Genomic DNA, 17,751 nt, shown 5'->3' with positions numbered 1-17,751 from the left:
CTCCCACCTCCTTCTGCACTGCCTGCCCAGCAACCCCCTTCCTTGTCCACTCAAGCCCTTCCAATAGAGTTGCCAACTTTCTAATTGCACAAAACTGAACATCCTTGCCCTGCCCCCTGTCCTGCTCGTTCCCAGAGGCCCTGCCCCTGCCCCGCCCCTTCTCTGTGGCTCTGCCCCCACTCACCCCAGTCCCCCTCCCTCTGTCACCTGCTCTCCCGTACCCTCACTCACTTTCTCTAGGCTGGGGCAGGGGATAGGGGTGCGGGAAGGGGTGAGGGCTCAGGTTGGGGGTGCGGGCTGTGGGGTGGGGCTGGGGATGAGGGGTTTGGAGTGAAGGAGGGAGCTCAGGGCTGGGGTAGGGCATTAGGGTGTGTGTGGGGGGGTGCGGGCTCTTGGAGGGTGTTTGGGTGCATGAGGGGGTTCCAACCTGGGAAAGGGGGTTTGGGATGTGCTCTCCGGTCAGGCGGCGCTTATCTCGGGCAGCTCCCGGTTGGTGGCCCAGCAAGGCTAAGGCAGGCTCCCTGCCTGCTCTGGCTCTGCGCTGCTCCCAGAAGTGGCCAGCATGTCCACTTTTCGACTGGACTGTCGGGCTGAAAACGGGACATCTGGCAGTCCTGCTCAGTTTCCCCAGCTCAGATGTAATTTCATGTAGATAATCAGCCGAACCTTCCGTATTGCTGCTCTACAAATAAGGCCTTCTCCGTGCATGTCTGCATGGCAAGAGGAGCCGAGTGAAATGTGGACTGCGAACCTCACAGGAAGTTTAGACATTTCCAAATTTTGTTTTCATCCCAAAATGCGGTAAAAAATTGAAATGTGGAAATACTACATTTTAATATGAATGAAACATTTCAAGCAACTCCAACAGAAATGTTCTGATCCACCGCGTTGAGCCACATTTCAAGATTAAATCGTATTTCCCGATTGCCTGATAGGAGCTGTAGTTCCTGACACCATTTTCTCCTGGGGGACTAGATCTCCCATAGTAGAACCAGAATCATGTGATACCCATGATGCTCCAAGCAGTGGAAATCTATTACAGGGAGTTGAAATCCTCCAGGGAGTCCAGCCCATAGGAGAGAATGGGGACTGGAACTACAACTCCCATAAGGCAATGCACAATAGGGAAAAGAAGATGAATTGTGTTTTAACTGATTCAAAATGAAACATTGTGGGGCAGTTAAAAAATTAAATATTCCAGTTCAGATGGAATTGACTCAAAATGACTATTTCATTTTGGTTTTTCTGTCAGGAAAATAGAAAATTTCCAGCAAAATCAAAATTTTCTGCTAGTAAATTTTAAATGTTCAGAAACTGCATTTTCAGCTGCAAAAATCATTCTGATGGAGAATTCTGACCAGCTTGTGCAAGTTATTTCTCCACAGATGCATTAGCTTTATTCCTTTTCTATTTTCATTTGTCAGCCTTTCTGTGTTTCTTCTCTTTTTGTGTTCAGTTGCCATAACTTTCTTTCTTTGGCATTTTGTCATTGTACCCCTATCTCTTATTCTTCTATCTCCAGTCATTGGTCATTGTGCATTGCGCTTCATTTGGGAAACTTTCCCAAATTGAAAAGTTTTGGTTTTGGAATCAATAAAATTTCATTTTCAAAAACTACTTAACCTGCAAATGGTAACATAGTTAAAAAGAGTTTTTAAAAAAAGGAAAAGAAAAAATGAACAGAATGAAAATGAATTCAAAATTAACCATTTGGATTTTCTTTTCAACCGGCTCTACCTGGAAAGTTCTTTAGATGGGCGGGGTTCTGCAGGTTCAAAGTTGCTTGCTCAGTGTCAGACCATTCTCACTGATCCCTTGGCATTGATCCTAGGTGAACAGCGTGCTGATCAACCTTCCATATAGCACCAACGACAGCAAGATCTCCATATACCGGAGGGGGAAGGAAGCCACGATCCAGACTGACTTTGGTCTCACCGTCACCTTTGACTGGCAGGGCCGGATCACTGTCACAGCTCCAAGCACCTATGCTGGAGCCGTGTGCGGTCTCTGTGGGAACTTCAACGGGGACAAGGGAGATGAGTTGACCATGAGGGGCGGCACATTGGCCCCGAACCCAACGGCCTTTGGGCAGAGCTGGAAGGTGAAGGATATCCCCGGCTGCGTGGAGGTTGCCAAGGACGAATGCTCAGATCTTGAAGCTGTTGAGACACGCCAACGAGGAATGAATGGGGAGTGCGGGATCCTCTTAGATAAGAGTGGCCCCTTCCGAGAGTGTCACAGCAAAGTCGACCCTGAGAGCTACTTCCAAGACTGCGTGTACGACTATTGCTTCTTCAAAGGCCAACAAGCTGTGATATGCCAGCTTATCACTAGCTATGCTGCAGCCTGCCAGGCCGCCGGGGTGACTATATATGCCTGGAGGACCAACTCCTTCTGCAGTAAGTGGAAGCAGCTTGGGACTGTCTTCTGGGATGAAAGTTAATGCACGAGGGAAAGAAAACAGGGTCTTTGCTCAAGGGCAAGACAAGTTGGTTGGTGTTCAGGGAAGGGGATATGAGCTGTTTCTTCCCTAGCAGGTGCGGCTCTGATCTAGCTCCAAGGTGGGGGGACTGGCCAGCTCAGGGTGGGCATGGGAGAGAATGTGGGGCTTTTCCCCTCTAGGGGGCACCAGCTCTGATCTGACCCCAAGACAGGGGAATGGACTGGCTCACGGGCAGGGAATTGGAATTTGGGGCCTGTACCCAGGAGGGTGCGAATTCCAATCCAGGCCCTGCCTGGGGGCGAGAAGTTGACTCAGTGTGGGTTGTCCAGGGAATGGGATATAGGGCCTGTATTTCACGAGCATGTGAGTCTCATGCAGGTCCTTATAGTACAAATGAGCCTGTCACAGAGCTCACGGTAATAACTGGAAATAAATACACCTGAGCTGCCAGTGTTAGAAAAGGTCAAGAGCTGAACGGGCCATGGAGACTGAACTCTTCTCTCTCAAGGGGTCCTGCAACGACATACTGGCAAGGCACAGTATGAAGGAATTTTGCTTGGCAGCTTCCTATACTGCACCCAACAGACTCCATTCTCCAGGGCTGACATCAGGCTCCCTTCTCCAGCCCTTACATTGTTACATAGTTCAGAATCCATCTAGTCTTCTTTTTTGAGATGCTAACGTCTTGTTGTCTCAATGGCAGGTCTCTCCTGTGCCCAAAACAGCCACTACGAGGTCTGTGCCCATGGCTGCCAGTCGACCTGCAGCAGCCTCTATGCCCCAGTTCAGTGCTCGGCCCAGTGCTGGGAAGGTTGCGTGTGTGATGAGGGCTTTGTGCTCAGCGGTGATGAGTGTGTCCCTATATCCCAGTGTGGCTGTGTCTACCTGGGATTTTATTATAAGGCTGGGGAGACCTTCCACCCAACATGCCAGGAGCAGTGTGTGTGCCAGGCCAGCGGAGACGTGGTATGTAAGGGGTTGTCCTGCCGCCCTAATGAGGAGTGCAAGCTGGTGAATGGTATCCGGAAATGCCAGCCTGTCGGATCCGCAACGTGTTCTGCTGCTGGAGACCCCCACTACCTCTCCTTCGATGGGGTCGCCTTTGATTTCCAAGGCACCTGCACCTACACCCTGGCCAAGAGCTGCACCAACACTGGGAACCTGACGTCCTTCGGTGTGAAGGTGAAGAACGTGCCCTGGGGCAATGGGAAGGTGTTTGTCACCAAGCTGGTGTCCGTGGAGGACTATGGGTTCATACTCACCTTGCTGCAGAACAAGAAGGGGCTCATCATGGTAAGTCCTGCTCAAGATGATCCCATGGGTTTGAAACCAGCCATGGGGTAGCCCCACAGATGTGGCAATGCAAGAGGCACTTGTCTCACAGGTCAGTCATTAGAATTAACTCTCTGTGGAGACCCCAACTGGGGTCAAAGACTGAGTGTGTGATCCTGACCTCATTGACACCAGTGTAAATCCAGAGGCTTCCCACTGAAAAAAGTGGACTATGGATTTTCAATGGAACAAGTGATACCAGAATGCAGTTCTCACCTCATTGCAGTGAGTGGATGATTGCAGATTAACCCCAGGGAATTGAGATCAGAATACAGACCTGTCCCCGTTTGACTGCAAGAAGTGACTCTGGTTTTACCTTGGGATCAGTGAGATGAGAACCTGGTCCTAACTTAATTTAATTCAGTGGTGTCACTACAGATTTAACCAGGTGTCACTGAGACCCTATCTTGTGCCCATAGCCCACCCCCACAGCATCCACTCCCCCGGCTCACAGGGAATGCTCTGTCTCTTCCAGGTGGACGGGGTTTCCCATAACCTCCCTGTGGTTGTGGCTGATGGGCAGCTCCAAGCATATCGGCACGGTGGAAACGTGCTGGTGCAAACTGACTTCGGCCTCACTGTGAGCTACGACCTGGTTTACCAGGTCAGAGTCACTGTCCCAGGGAACTACCAGGGCCAGATGTGCGGCCTGTGCGGGAACTACAACAGGCGTCAGGATGACGAGTTCCTGCTCCCTGATGGCAGCACGGCCTCTAACGTGGCAGCCTTTGGTTCCGCCTGGAAAATCCCGATCCCGGAGGCAGCCTGTGAGGACGGATGCACCGGGACCAGCTGCCCGGTCTGTGAGGAGAGGAAGAAGGACGTCTTCAAACAGCGCAACTACTGCGGGCTGCTCACGGCCCCCGACGGCCCCTTCATCGCCTGCCACGGCACGATCAGCCCCACTGTGTATTTCAACAACTGCCTGTATGATGTGTACCTGGGCAACGGGGACTCCCAGGTCCTGTGCCAGAGCATCCACAGCTATGTGACGGCCTGCCAAGAGGCCGGGGCCACCATCCAGCCCTGGAGGAGCACCTCCTTCTGCCGTAAGTGCTGTGATGCTGGTGTAGCACAAGGGTCTGTCCCACTCGCTCCCCTCCCGCAGGGGTGCGGGGACAGCAATTCTAGGTATCTCATTCCAGGCCTCTGGGCTTCTTCAGAGACTCCTTTGGGTGAAAACCAACAACGTCATGTTCCTTTATAAAGGTGATCTGGTCCTCTCGTCCCTGTCAGATTCTCCTCTCCTTCATGTCTGTCTCGCTAAGGTGTGGGGTGAGATCTCTCCAGCTATCAGTTACTTCTCTCTCTGCTTTAGCTCTGCGCTGCCCAGCCAGCAGTCACTACGAGGTGTGCGCCGACCTCTGCACCAGCACCGGTGCCAGGATCACCGATGCCAGAAAGTGCCCAGACACCTGCGCTGAAGGCTGCCAGTGCGACGATGGCTTCCTCTTCGATGGCCAGGGCTGCGTGGCTCTGCAGAGCTGTGGGTGCTTCAAAAAGGGGATATATTACAAGGTACCACCCCCTGCTGGGGTATTAACTCCTATCCATTGTCTTCCTTCATGCCGTGCTCTCATCAGCCATTTTGGATCAGACCATTGTCAGTTGCCAGTGGCCAATACATAAATCTCTATAGAAAAGCAAAAGACACTAATGGTGCAATACTATTTCCATGAACCCTGGCTCTGAAAGGGGAGTTGTGTCTAGTGAATTAGAGCAGGTGGCTGGGAATGATAACTAATGGCTTCTATCCCTTGCTCTGGCTTCTATCCCTTGCTCTGGAAGGAGAGAAGGGTCTAGTGGTTTAGAAGAAAAGGGGGATGGGACCCAGGACTCCTGGGTTTTATAGCCAGCTCTCGAGGAGAGTGGGGTCTCTGTCAAATCAAGTCAGGGATTTTATCATTGGCTTTTGAATCAGGGACTTGACAGTCAAGAGGTGAAGAAAAGAGCAAGGGGGGTGGGAGCCAGGACTCCTGGGTTCTGTTCCTGGCTCTTGGAGAAGAGTGAGATCTAGTGAGTTAGAACAGGGAGGCTGGGAGACAAGAGATGTGATTTCTATACCCATGTGTTGGCTATATATAACTGAAAACCTCCTCGCTCTAGAACTATATTTGTCTGGGTAACATTGTATTATTTCTCCTTTTTAAAACAGCCCAACGAAATGGTCCTGAAGAACAAGTGCCAGCAAAGCTGCACCTGCATTCCTTTCCAAGGAGTCACCTGCGAGGCCCACAGCTGCGCCAGTGATGAAACCTGTGAGATCAGAGATGGAATCATGCAATGTATCAACAAAGGTAAAGGAGGGTGAGTGAAAGAAGAAGAGAGGTGATTGTAGAGCCGGACATTAGAGCAGATTCAGTGGAGTCACAAAAGCTTAGGATCTGGCGCAGAGTAGAATTTCTGCCCTTAGATCTAGGAGGGGAGTGGGGTCAAGTGGTTAGATCTGGGGGGCTAGGAGCCAGTTCAGCTGGGTTTTATCCCGATCTCTAGGAGGGGAGTGGGATCTAATGAATTATATGGGTAGGAGGTTGGGGGTTGGGAGGCAGGACATGTTAAACCAAGTAATTGATTTTATCCTTGGCTTTTGGATCAGGGACTTGACAGTCAAGAGGCAAATAAAAGTCTCCTCTGTTCCTGCCTTTTGGGTCAAATGTTGAGGTCCTTACTCTACCTAATTGCTTAATCCCTACTCAGGCAGAGCTTCTATCCTGCATCTTAGCAGGAGGTTAGACTACATGACCCTTATGATCCCTTCTAACCATCTGATTCTATGATTCAGAAGCCAAGGGAATTTCTTCCTCATCAATTACTGAACAGGGACATATAGTCTAGGTCTCTCATCTGTAGCAAACTGTGTCTCATTGACTCCTTTCTGGTTGTCCCCTCTTCCGAATGACTTTGGTGGGCCAGCTGGTTCTGGAGAATAACTGTGCCCGTGCTGAAGTGAGCTTACCTGGCATCTAGCTCTCACTCACGGATTGCTGGGATTTCTCCCCTTTCAGATCCCTGCAAAGTCCTGAAGTGCCGGACCAAGGAGACATGTAAGATTGAGGACGGCCGTGCGATGTGTGTTCCCAACTACACTTGAACCTGGTGGGGCTGGGGGGACCCGCACTATCACACCTTCGACGGGCTGAACTTTGACTTCCAGGGAACCTGCACCTACACCCTGGCCAAGTACTGTGGGACCGACCCCACCCTGGTGCCCTTCAACATCACTGAGAAGAACGACAACAGGGGGAGCAACCAGGCTGTCTCCTACGTGCGCCTGACCAACATCTACATCTATGGCTACAATATCTCCATTTACATGAAGGAAGTTGGGAAAATCAGAGTGAGTACAAAATACAAAAGTGGTTGGAGAGGTTACATTTGGAATAAAAACATATCCCCATCCACCCCCACCCTTCCAAATATATCTGTCTTTGAATCTATCCCCACTTCCATCCTTGTACACATCTATTTATCTGTCCTCATACCTGTGCATCCATCCTCCCTTCCATCCCCATACAAAGCTCTTTATCTATCCATCTGTAGCGGGGCAGTTACCCCACTCCTAGAGAAAAGGCTTGACTGATTGGGGAAGCAGCCACAGCTGGGGCCATGCGCCAATCAGGCCACACCTGGCCCTGTTATAAGGGCTCAGAGAGGAGCTGGGTCAGTCTCTCTCTAGCTGTGGAGAGAGAGGGACCTGGCTGCCTGGGAGCTCAGGGTACCAGGAGTAGAGCAGGGTTGGAGAAAGGCAAGAGGAACGGGGAGCTCCAGCCTGGCAAATCCCCAGGCTGAAGCCTCGTGAAAGGCCAAAGCAAGTACTGGGGTTGCAGAAGTGCAGCCCAGGGTTAGGCAGAGGCAGCTGGTCCGACCCCCTTGCCTATGATGAGTGGCTATTACAGACCAAAGTCTGCCCGAGTGAGCGGGGGCTAGATGGTGACTGGCAGTAGCCACTGAGGCAAGATGGGGATAGAGGGTTGGGGGGTTCTCCTGGGAGGGGAGACCCAGACTGTGGATTACTGCTGGGGAAAGAACCCTGAGGTAAAGGGGCACTGAGGTCCAGGAGGGACACGGGGGCCCTAAGGTAGGTGAGATAAAAGCCTCCAGAGGGTGCTCCAGGCTGGATAAGAGCTAATTCCCAAGATGACCAGCAGGTGAGTCATTGCTACGCTACACCATCCCCAGACACATCTATCCACCCCTCTGTCTATCCCCCACACACAGCTTTTTCTCTCAATCTATCCCATCCATCCTCATGCACACCTCCACTATCTATCTATCTATCCCCAGACACCTCCACTATCTATCTATCCCCAGACACCTCCACTATCTATCTTTCTATCTATCCCAATATACCTTCACTATCTATCTATCTCCATACACCTCCACTATCTATTTATCTATCTATGTATCTCCATACACCTCTATAATCTGCCTATCTATCCCCATACACCTCCACTATCTATCTATCTATCTATCTATCCTGGCTACACTAATCTAATCTATCTATCTATGTATCCCCATACACCTCCATTATCTATTCCATGCACCTCCACTATCTATCTTATCTATCTATACACCTCATCTATCTACCTAGTTATCTCCATAAACATCCACTATCTATTTTTCTCCATACACCTCCACTATCTATGTATCTATCCCCATACACCTCCACTATCTATCTTTCTGTCTATCCCCGTACACCTCCACTATCCATTGGTCTATCTGCATACACCTCTACTATCTATCTATCGATCTACCCCCATACACCTCATCTATCTATCTATGTATCCCCATACACCTCCACTATCTATCTGTCTATCTATCGATCTATCCCCATACACCTCATCTATCTAACTATGTATCCCCATGCGCCTCATCTATATCTATCTATCTATCTGCATTCACCTCCACTATCTCTCTCTCCCTGTATGCCTACACTATCTATCTATTTATCAATCTATCCCCATAGATCTCCACTAACTATTTAATCTAATCTATCTATCGATCTATACCCATACACCTCATCTATCCTACTATGTATCCCCATGCACCTCCTCTATCTATCTATGTATCCCCATAAACGTCCTCCTATCTATCTATCTATCTATCCCCATACACCTCCACTATCTATCTATCTATGTATCTATCTATCCCATACACCTCCACTATCTATCTATCTATGTATCTATCTATCCCATACACCTCCACTATCTATCTATCTATGTATCTATCTATCCCCATACACCTCCACTATCTATCTATCTATGTATCTATCTATCCCCATACACCTCCACTATCTATCTATCTATGTATCTATCTATCCCCATACACCTCCACTATCTATCTGTCTATCCTGGCTACACTAATCTTATCTATCTATCTATCTATGTATCCCCATACACCTCCATTATCTATCTATCTCCATACACCTCCTCTGTCTATCTATCTATCTAGCGCCATAAACGTCCACTATCTGTTTATCTATGTATCTCCATACACTATGTATCCCCATGCACCTCTATTTATCTATGTATCCCCATAAACGTCCACTCTCTATCTATCTATCTGTCTCTCCCTATATACCTACACTATCTATCTATCTGTCTCTCTCCATACATCTCCACTACCTATTTAATCTAATCTATCGATCTATACCCATACACCTCATCTATCTATCTATGTATCCCCATATACCTCATCTATCTATCTATCTCCATACACCTCAACTAAATATCTAATAAAAATGAAAAGGAGGACTTGTGGAACCTTAGAGACTAACAAATTTATTTGAGCATAAGCTTTCGTGAGCTACAGCTCACTTCATCGGATGCATTCGATGTTTATGCTCAAATAAAGCTTATGCTCACATAAATTTGTTAGTCTCTAAGGTGCCACAAGTACTCCTTTTGTTTTTTGCAAATACAGACTAACATGGCTGCTACTCTGAAACCTGTTAAATATCTAATCTATCTATCTACCTATCCCCTTACACCTCCTCTATCTATCTATGTATCTCCATATACCTCCTCTATCTATCTATCTATCCCTATACACCTTATCTATGTATCTCCATAAACGTCCACTACCTATCTATGTATCTCCATAAACGTCCTCTATCTATCTAATCTATCTCCATACATCTCCTATCTAATCTACCTATCTATCGATCTATCCCCAATCACCTCCACTATCTATCTATCTAACTCCATACACCTCCACTATCTATCTTATCTATCTATCTATGTATCCCCATACACCTCCACTATCTTATCTATCTATCCATCTTGCTGAAGACCAAGGATTTTTTGGAGAATTGGAAAATCTTTTTTGTTCCAGTCATACAAAAAGGACCAATATTTTTGTTTGCTTTTCAAGAATTTCCACTGAATCATGTCATTTATTTTGAACTGGGTAATTTAAATTATATTTAGAAATTTCAGAATTGAACTCTTTTGGATTTTCATTAAAAAGAAATCTGCTTTTTGTGATCTCAAAGTATCCATGAAAAGAAAAAAGATCTAAAAGGCCAACATTACATAGGAATCTGAACAGCCAAGAAATGAACCGATTTTAAATTATATGCTCCTGGGCCCTACCAAGTCATCAGGGCAGTCTTGTCTCCATGAACCATGTGGGCCACCCAGTCCCCTTGGGCCTCCCAGAATTTCTGTTCCACCAGTCTCCCTAGGTCACATAGTCCCTCCAAATCACACAGGCTAACTGGTTCCTGGATTGAGCACATTGAAGGACAGTGATGACCAAATGCAGTACAGGGCCATGGTAGTTGAACACGAAGAAAAACAAAGATGTTGATAGAAAGAAAAGGAGGACTTGTGACACCTTAGAGACTAACAAATTTATTTGAGCATAATAAAGCTACAGCTTACTTCATCGGATGCATTTAGTATTTTCCACTGAATACATCCGATGAAGTGAGCTGTAGCTCACAGAAGCTTATGGTCAAATAAATTTGTTAGTCTCTAAGGTGCCACAAGTCCTCCTTTTCTTTTTGTGGATACAGACTAACATGGCTGCTACTCTGAAAGATGTTGATGACCACGCACAAAGAAGAAGAAGGATGCTGACAGTTTGAATTCAGAGAAAAGCTATAAGGAAGAAGCCAAGTTTTTCATTTTGAAAATGTTTTCAGTTAAAACATTCTCTCTCTCTCTGTCTGTCTCTGGTTTTGTACTGCCAGCCAATACCACAGTATCCAAGCATCCTCTGCATAACATATATTGACAATAGTAAACACCCTGGTGAAATCTGTGGAGTTTCAGGTTTTTCTCCTCTTTTTGGGCTATACAAAACTCTACTTGAGGTGGGATTTTGTCGTGAGTTGGGTGGGTTTCAAGCTATGAATGTTATTGTTGTTATGGTGGAAAAGCTTTATGATATGGGAGGGTCTTTCAGCATTTCCTAAAGTTGGTCAGACTCTGGATTTATCTGTTCTGCACTGGGAATTCATTCCACAACCAGGTCCCTTGGACAGACAACATTTTATCCCTGAGCTCTCAAGTGCTTAATTCTGGGCTTTCCAATCTGTATTGTCCCAGAAGAGCAACTTGTAAGAGGTGAGATGAAAAGAGAAATAACCGTTGGTTCTTTCCTCCTATCTCTAGATCAATGACGTGACCACCAGCTTGCCGGTGACCCTTGAAGACGGTAAAATCAAGCTCTACCAGAGTGGTCTCAGTGCTATCCTGCAGACAGACTTTGGTCTGCAGGTGTCGTATGACTGGAATTGGCACCTGATCATCACCCTCCCCAGCAGCTATTATGGGGCCACATGCGGCCTTTGTGGGAACTTCAACCAAAACCATGGAGATGACATGGTGTCACCCAACGGGACCCGAGTCTCTTCCATCGTGGAGTGGGCCAGGAGCTGGAAAGTTAAAGACCGAGATCCTTTCTGCTGGGATGATTGCCAAGGGAACTGCCCAACATGTGAAGAGAGCAGGAAAGAGATCTACGGGGGCGATGAATACTGTGGTTTGATCAGCAAAGCACCGGGAGGGCCCTTCAGAGAGTGTCACCCCAAAGTGAGCCCCGAGGACATTTTTGACAGCTGCATCTATGACGTGTGTCTGAACAGGGGAGCCAAGAACATCCTGTGCCAGGCGCTGGAGGCCTACGCAGCCATCTGCAAGAAACAAGGCATCATCGTCTATGACTGGAGGACACCATCCGGCTGTGGTGAGCTTGGTGGTTTGGTTTCTTTATTGAGAAAAGCAGCAATTAGACTAGAGTTACTCTGCTGCTTGAGGAGATGTTGAGGGGGCTTAGCATCAGGGGAGATAGGCTTAGATACTGCACCTTGGCAACTAGGCACTATGGGGATGTGAGCATTAGAAATCCCTAGAATAGACTTGATAGATTGACAATGGATAGACACATGGGTTTAGTAGATTAGATTAGAGAAAAAGAAAGACTCAATATATTGTTATGAGGAATAGATGGATTGCATGAGAGGGAGATTAAATGGATTTAGTGGATGGATAGATGGATTTGATGCACAGGGAGATTAAATCGATTTAAATCGAGGTAAAGATTGGTAGATTAGACATTAGACGGATGGATGGATACATTAAATGGATTAGGTTATAGATGAGACAGATATAGATACTCGCGGGTATACACATCAGATATGTGGTGTGCAGACTCATGAGTGTACACATCAGGTGTACACATTAGATGCAGGCATGGGAGACACAGAAAATGACTGATCAGAAAGGAGAATTTCCATCCCATGGGTAATTCTGATGTTTTAATATTTCTATTTGTCCCCAAATGGGTCCAGAATGTCAAAATGTTGATGTTCTGAAAAAATTTAAATTCAAAAATGTCCAAATGAAATATTGAGACAGAAACAAACATTATGATATTCCCAAATTGAACATTTCAGATTGTGGTTCTGAAAGGAAACATTTTATTTCACATGAAGATTAACCTCTGAGCCTGCCTGAGCACCCACATGGGAGCTGTAGTCCAGACCCCTCGTACTTCCATTCTCTCCTGTGGGTACTGCTCCCTGACCATCTCCCACGATGCACCATGGTCTCTCCCTGCCCCATGATGGACCACAAGAATTCTGCCATTTCTTTTTAAATTTCCCACAGAAAATTTAAATTTTGACAAAGCCACATTGTGTGATGGAAAAATATTTTTTCAAGCTTTTTCAGCCAGCACTATTAGGTAATTGCATAGAATCATAGAACTAGAAGGGACCTCGAGAGGTTAGCTAGTCCAGTCCCCAGCACTCAAGGCAGGAATGAGCATGGACAAGCTGGTTGGGGCATGGTTAAGGAATCATCACTGAGCCGCTAAGTTCCCTGTAAGGCTAGCACGGGCCGCGCAGGCGGGGAGAGGTGCCCCTCCCCCGGCCCAGCTCTGCCCCGCTGGAGCTGCCACAGCTGGGGAGAGGCGCCTCTCACTCATCCCTGAGCTGCTGCAGCAAGAGAGGGCTGGGGGGAGTCCTCTCTCCCTACTGCAGCCCTAGGGAAGCCTGCACCCCAAACCCCTCATCCCTAGCCCCATCCCAGAGCCTGCACCTCCAGCCAGAGCCCTCATCCCCCCACACCCCAACCCTCTGCCCCAGCTCTGAGCCCAGTCCCGCACCCCAGTGCCCTCATCCCTGGCCCCACCCCAGAGCCCGCACCCCCAGCCAGAGCCATCACCTCCCTGCACCCAACAATCTGTCCCAGCTCTGAGCCCCCCTCCCACACTCCAAACCCCTCAGGTCCACCCTGCAACATGAATTTTGTTATGTGGACATATGGGTGGGAAAAATTAGAGGGAACATTGCTGAGCAGGTGTGTTTCCACTGGGTCCCAGATAGATTGCTAATGACCATTTTATCAATGACCCAGATTCAGGAGGGTGCAAAAGGGTGGGCAACCAGGGGCACAGAGCTCCTTGGACCCCCTGGGACCCCAGCAGGAAGAGCACAAGCTCTTCCAGCCCCCAGGGCCCTGGCAAGGTTGGCATGCGAGCTCCTCAGGCCCTGGCAGGGTGAGCATGCTATCCTCCCATGCTGGAGCCCCGACAGGAGCTGAAAGTTCATCTGTGCCTGGGACCCCGGCAGGGGCACAGAACTTGCCCCTCCAAAAATGCTGGAATCAAAATTCCTATGAACACCCCTGCCTAGAAGAAAACATCAAATCATTCCTGATCAAGTTTGCAGATGACACAAAAGTTGGGGGAGTGGTAAATAAAAAAGAGAACAGGTCACTGATTCAGTGCAATTTGGATTGCCTGGTAAACTTGGTGCAAGCAAATATGTGTTTTAATACAGCTAAATGTAAATATGTAAATCTAGGAACAAAAACTGTAGGCCAGACTTACAGGAGGGGGACTTGATCCTGGGAAGCAGTGACTGTCAAAAAGATTTGGGGGTCATAGGGAATAATCAGCTGAACATGAGCTCCCAGTGTGATGCTGTGGCCAAAAGAGCGAATGCAACCCTGGGATACATAAAGAAGGGAATCATGAGAAGGAGCAGAGAAGTAATTTTGCAATTGCTGCTGGACTCCTGTGATCAGTTTTGGTGCCCACAGTTCAAGAAGGATGTTGATAAATTGGAGAGGGTCAGAGAAGAGCCAGGAGAATGATGAAAGGATCAGAAAACCTGCTTTATAGTGATAGACTTAAAGAGCTCCACTGATTAAGCTTAACAGTGGTTAAGGGCTGACTTGATCACAGTTGATGAGTATCTAAATGGGGAACTAATATTTAATAATGGGCACTTCAGTCTAGGAGATGAAGCTATAACACACCCCGATAGCTGGAAGGTGAAGCTAGACAAATTCAGACTGGAAATAAGGAGTAAATTTTTAACAGTGAGAGTAATTGACCATTGGAATAACCTGATAAAGCTCATGGTGGATTCTCCATCACTGACAATTTTTAAACCAAGACTGAATGTTTTTAACAGATCTGCTGTAGGGGATGTTCTCTGGCCTGTGGTATACAGGACTAGATGATCACAATGGTGCTTTCTGGTATTAGACTCTGTAAATGTAGCCTACACTTAGAAGACCATGGTTCCAATCCCTGCTCTTCCAGCTGCTTCCTGTGTGACTTTTGACAGGTCACTTCTTCTGTTTCCATGAGTACAATGGGGATAATAGCACCACTCTCTCTCACAAGGAAGAGGGAGGATAAATATATTACATATTGTGAGCTGCTCAGATAGTATAGTAATGTGTGCTATATAATAGTCTTTGATGCAGTGGATTTCATGATTTATTGGATTATATGGATGGATTAGGTAAATAGATTTTTTTAATGGATGGATTGAATGCTTTAGAGAAGTGTTCCTCAACCAATGAGTCACGACACACCCCGCCCCGCAGCAGAAGTCACGAAAGACAATTAAAAAGAAAAGGAGTACTTGTGGCACCTTAGAGACTAACAAATTTATTTGTCTCTAAGGTGCCACAAGTACGCCTTTTCTTTCTGCGGATACAGACTAACATAACTGCTACTCTGAAAGACAATTAAGGGGTCTGGGGAAGCACTGAACATTTTATTACAAGCTACAGTAAAGAAAATCTCACTTTCTCCTCTCCCTGTGCATCCTAACACTTCAAGGTCAAGTATTCTTGGTCAACCTTTGGAAACACATCCACATTCCAATTATGTAGCTGTATCATTGTATTCATTGATCTATTTTTTCCTCTTACCAGTAAATGTAAGGAGGTTGTAAAAATGAATGACTTCAAATAAGGGATGATCAATATTGTGTAAGAGGGATATAACTGATGAACAGAAGAGAGGGTTGGATTTGGTGGGTGGCTTGGATGGAAGAGAGAGATGGATCAGAAAGAGACAGAAAGATGAGACCCATCCAATGGCATTTTGGGCTGTATAAGTAGGGGCATTGCCAGCAGATCGAGGGATGTGATCGTTCCCCTCTATTCAACATTGGTGAGGCCTCATCTGGAGTACTGTGTCCAGTTTTGGGCCCCACACTACAAGAAGGATGTGAAAAAATTGGAAAGCATCCAGCGGAGGGCAACAAAAATGATTAGGGGACTGGAAGACATGACTTATGAGGAGAGGCTGAGGGAACTGGGATTGTTTAGTCTGCGGAAGAGAAGAATGAGGGGGGATTTGATAGCTGCTTTCAACTACCTGAAAGGGGTTCCAAACAGGATGGATCTAGACTGTTCTCAGTGGGGGCAGATGACAGAACAAGGAGTAGTGGTCTCAAGTTGCAGTGGGGGAGGTTTAGGTTCAATATTAGGAAAAACTTTTTCACTAGGAGGGTGGTGAAGCACTGAAATGCGTTACCTAGGGAGGTGGTGGAATCTCCTTCCTTAGAAGTTTTAAGGTCAGGCTTGACAAAGCCCTGGCTGGGATGATTTAGTTGGGGATTGGTCCTGCTTTGAGCAGGGGGTTGGACTAGATACCTCCCGAGGTCCCTTCCAACCCTGGTATTCTATGATTCTGGGATCCAAAATCTAGGATCTACTTAATTGCTCGACTTCAATGGCACAGGTGCTGAGTCTGAGGCCATCTGGCGTCGGTGGGGCTCCAGAGGAGGCCTTGACAAATGAGGTCTAATCTGCTCTGGGTGCACTTTGCAGATCTTCTTGGATTTTCTATTCAAAGAGAGCATTTCCCTGCTCTCCCAACTAGCAAACTCCTTTGTCCAACAGGGTTGTTCCCTGTGCTGTACTCCAGAGGTGGCCTTAGTGTGGCTGCTTGTACATCGGGCCTGTGATATAGAGGATGCAGACTGCACATTTGAATTTCTCCCTGGCTCTTGCTGCATCTAAGCAGGTGTTCATTTTCTGTGATGTTAAATCTCCCCCTCTCTGACCCCCTCCAGTCCTGCCCTGCCCTGAGAACAGCCACTATGAGGCCTGTGGGAACGCCTGCCCGGCCAGCTGCTCTGATAGAACTGCCTCCTCCTCCTGCCGGGAGCCCTGCGTGGAGACCTGCCAGTGTGACAACAGTTACGTCCTCAGCGCCGGCCAGTGTGTCCCGGTGGGGAGCTGCGGATGTAACTATAATGGCCACTACTACAAACCCAGCGAGGAGTTCTGGGCCGATGAGAACTGCCACTCTCGGTGCAGATGTGATCCCAGCTTGGGCATGGTGGTTTGCCAGGGGACCAGCTGCAAGGCCAGTGAGAGATGTGCTGTGGTCAACGGGATCTGTGGCTGCCATGCAATCAGCTACTCCACATGCACGGCCTCCGGGGACCCTCACTACACCACCTTCGACGGGAAAAAGTACGATTTCATGGGCACCTGCATCTACCAGCTGGCTGGGGTCTGCTCTGAGGACCCCACACTCACCCCGTTCAACATCAAGGTGGAGAATAACAATCGCGGCAGCAAGGCCGTCTCCTATACCAAAGTGGTGACCTTGGAGGTCTATGGCAGAAACATCACTGTCAGCCAGCAATATCCCCGCAAGATCAAGGTAGGGATGCAGAAGCACAGGGTAATTTTGGAAGCTGTGAGCAGGAACTCTTGCTCTTGATAAGTTGCCCCTGATTTCAGTTCCCACTGCAGAACCAAGTCTTGCGTCCATTGTACACTGAGCTGGTGGGTGTATGGGAAGTAACTGAATGCCCCTTTGTGAATATATAATGAATGATTATCTCCTCCCCGTAAGTGCAGTTATGCCGTTGTAACTCCTGTGCACTCAAACAACTTACTCATTTAGCTGGGGATTGGGCCCAGTTGACTCCAGTGGAGCTATGGCCAATTCATGCCACTTTGATATCGGGCCCACTGACTCCAGGGGAATGAACAGCCCTAAAAGCTTCCTCTGCTAAGGTACTTGGCTCTGAATTCTGTTGTGCTAAGGTCCTTTAGACTGCTCTGACAACCAAAGTTGAAATAAATTGCATTTATACTGCCCCAGACACGTAAAAGGGACTTAGTGTACCTGGGAATTCAGACTTTGACCATCCCTGACACATTTTTTCTACATGGATAACATCTTTGTGGACCTGTCCTTCT

At 47.6% G+C, this 17,751-nt stretch overlaps 1 protein-coding gene across 1 annotated transcript in view; it reads left to right on the top strand.

Annotated features, from left to right (window-relative positions):
* LOC119847607 (IgGFc-binding protein-like) overlaps positions 1 to 17,751 on the top strand; it is a 43,010-nt gene that overhangs the window by 16,033 nt on the left and 9,226 nt on the right. The window contains 8 exon segments of the mRNA XM_043502311.1: positions 1,832 to 2,399; positions 3,147 to 3,736; positions 4,251 to 4,824; positions 5,094 to 5,293; positions 5,931 to 6,072; positions 6,781 to 7,112; positions 11,395 to 11,968; positions 16,608 to 17,206. Coding sequence (XP_043358246.1) covers positions 1,832 to 2,399; positions 3,147 to 3,736; positions 4,251 to 4,824; positions 5,094 to 5,293; positions 5,931 to 6,072; positions 6,781 to 7,112; positions 11,395 to 11,968; positions 16,608 to 17,206 — 3,579 coding nt within the window.

Source organism: Dermochelys coriacea, chromosome 24 (assembly GCF_009764565.3).
Source record: "Dermochelys coriacea isolate rDerCor1 chromosome 24, rDerCor1.pri.v4, whole genome shotgun sequence".
NCBI lineage: Eukaryota > Metazoa > Chordata > Testudines > Dermochelyidae > Dermochelys > Dermochelys coriacea.
Note: the sequence above shows the minus strand (reverse complement) of the source record. Positions and strands in the feature narration are given on the sequence as shown.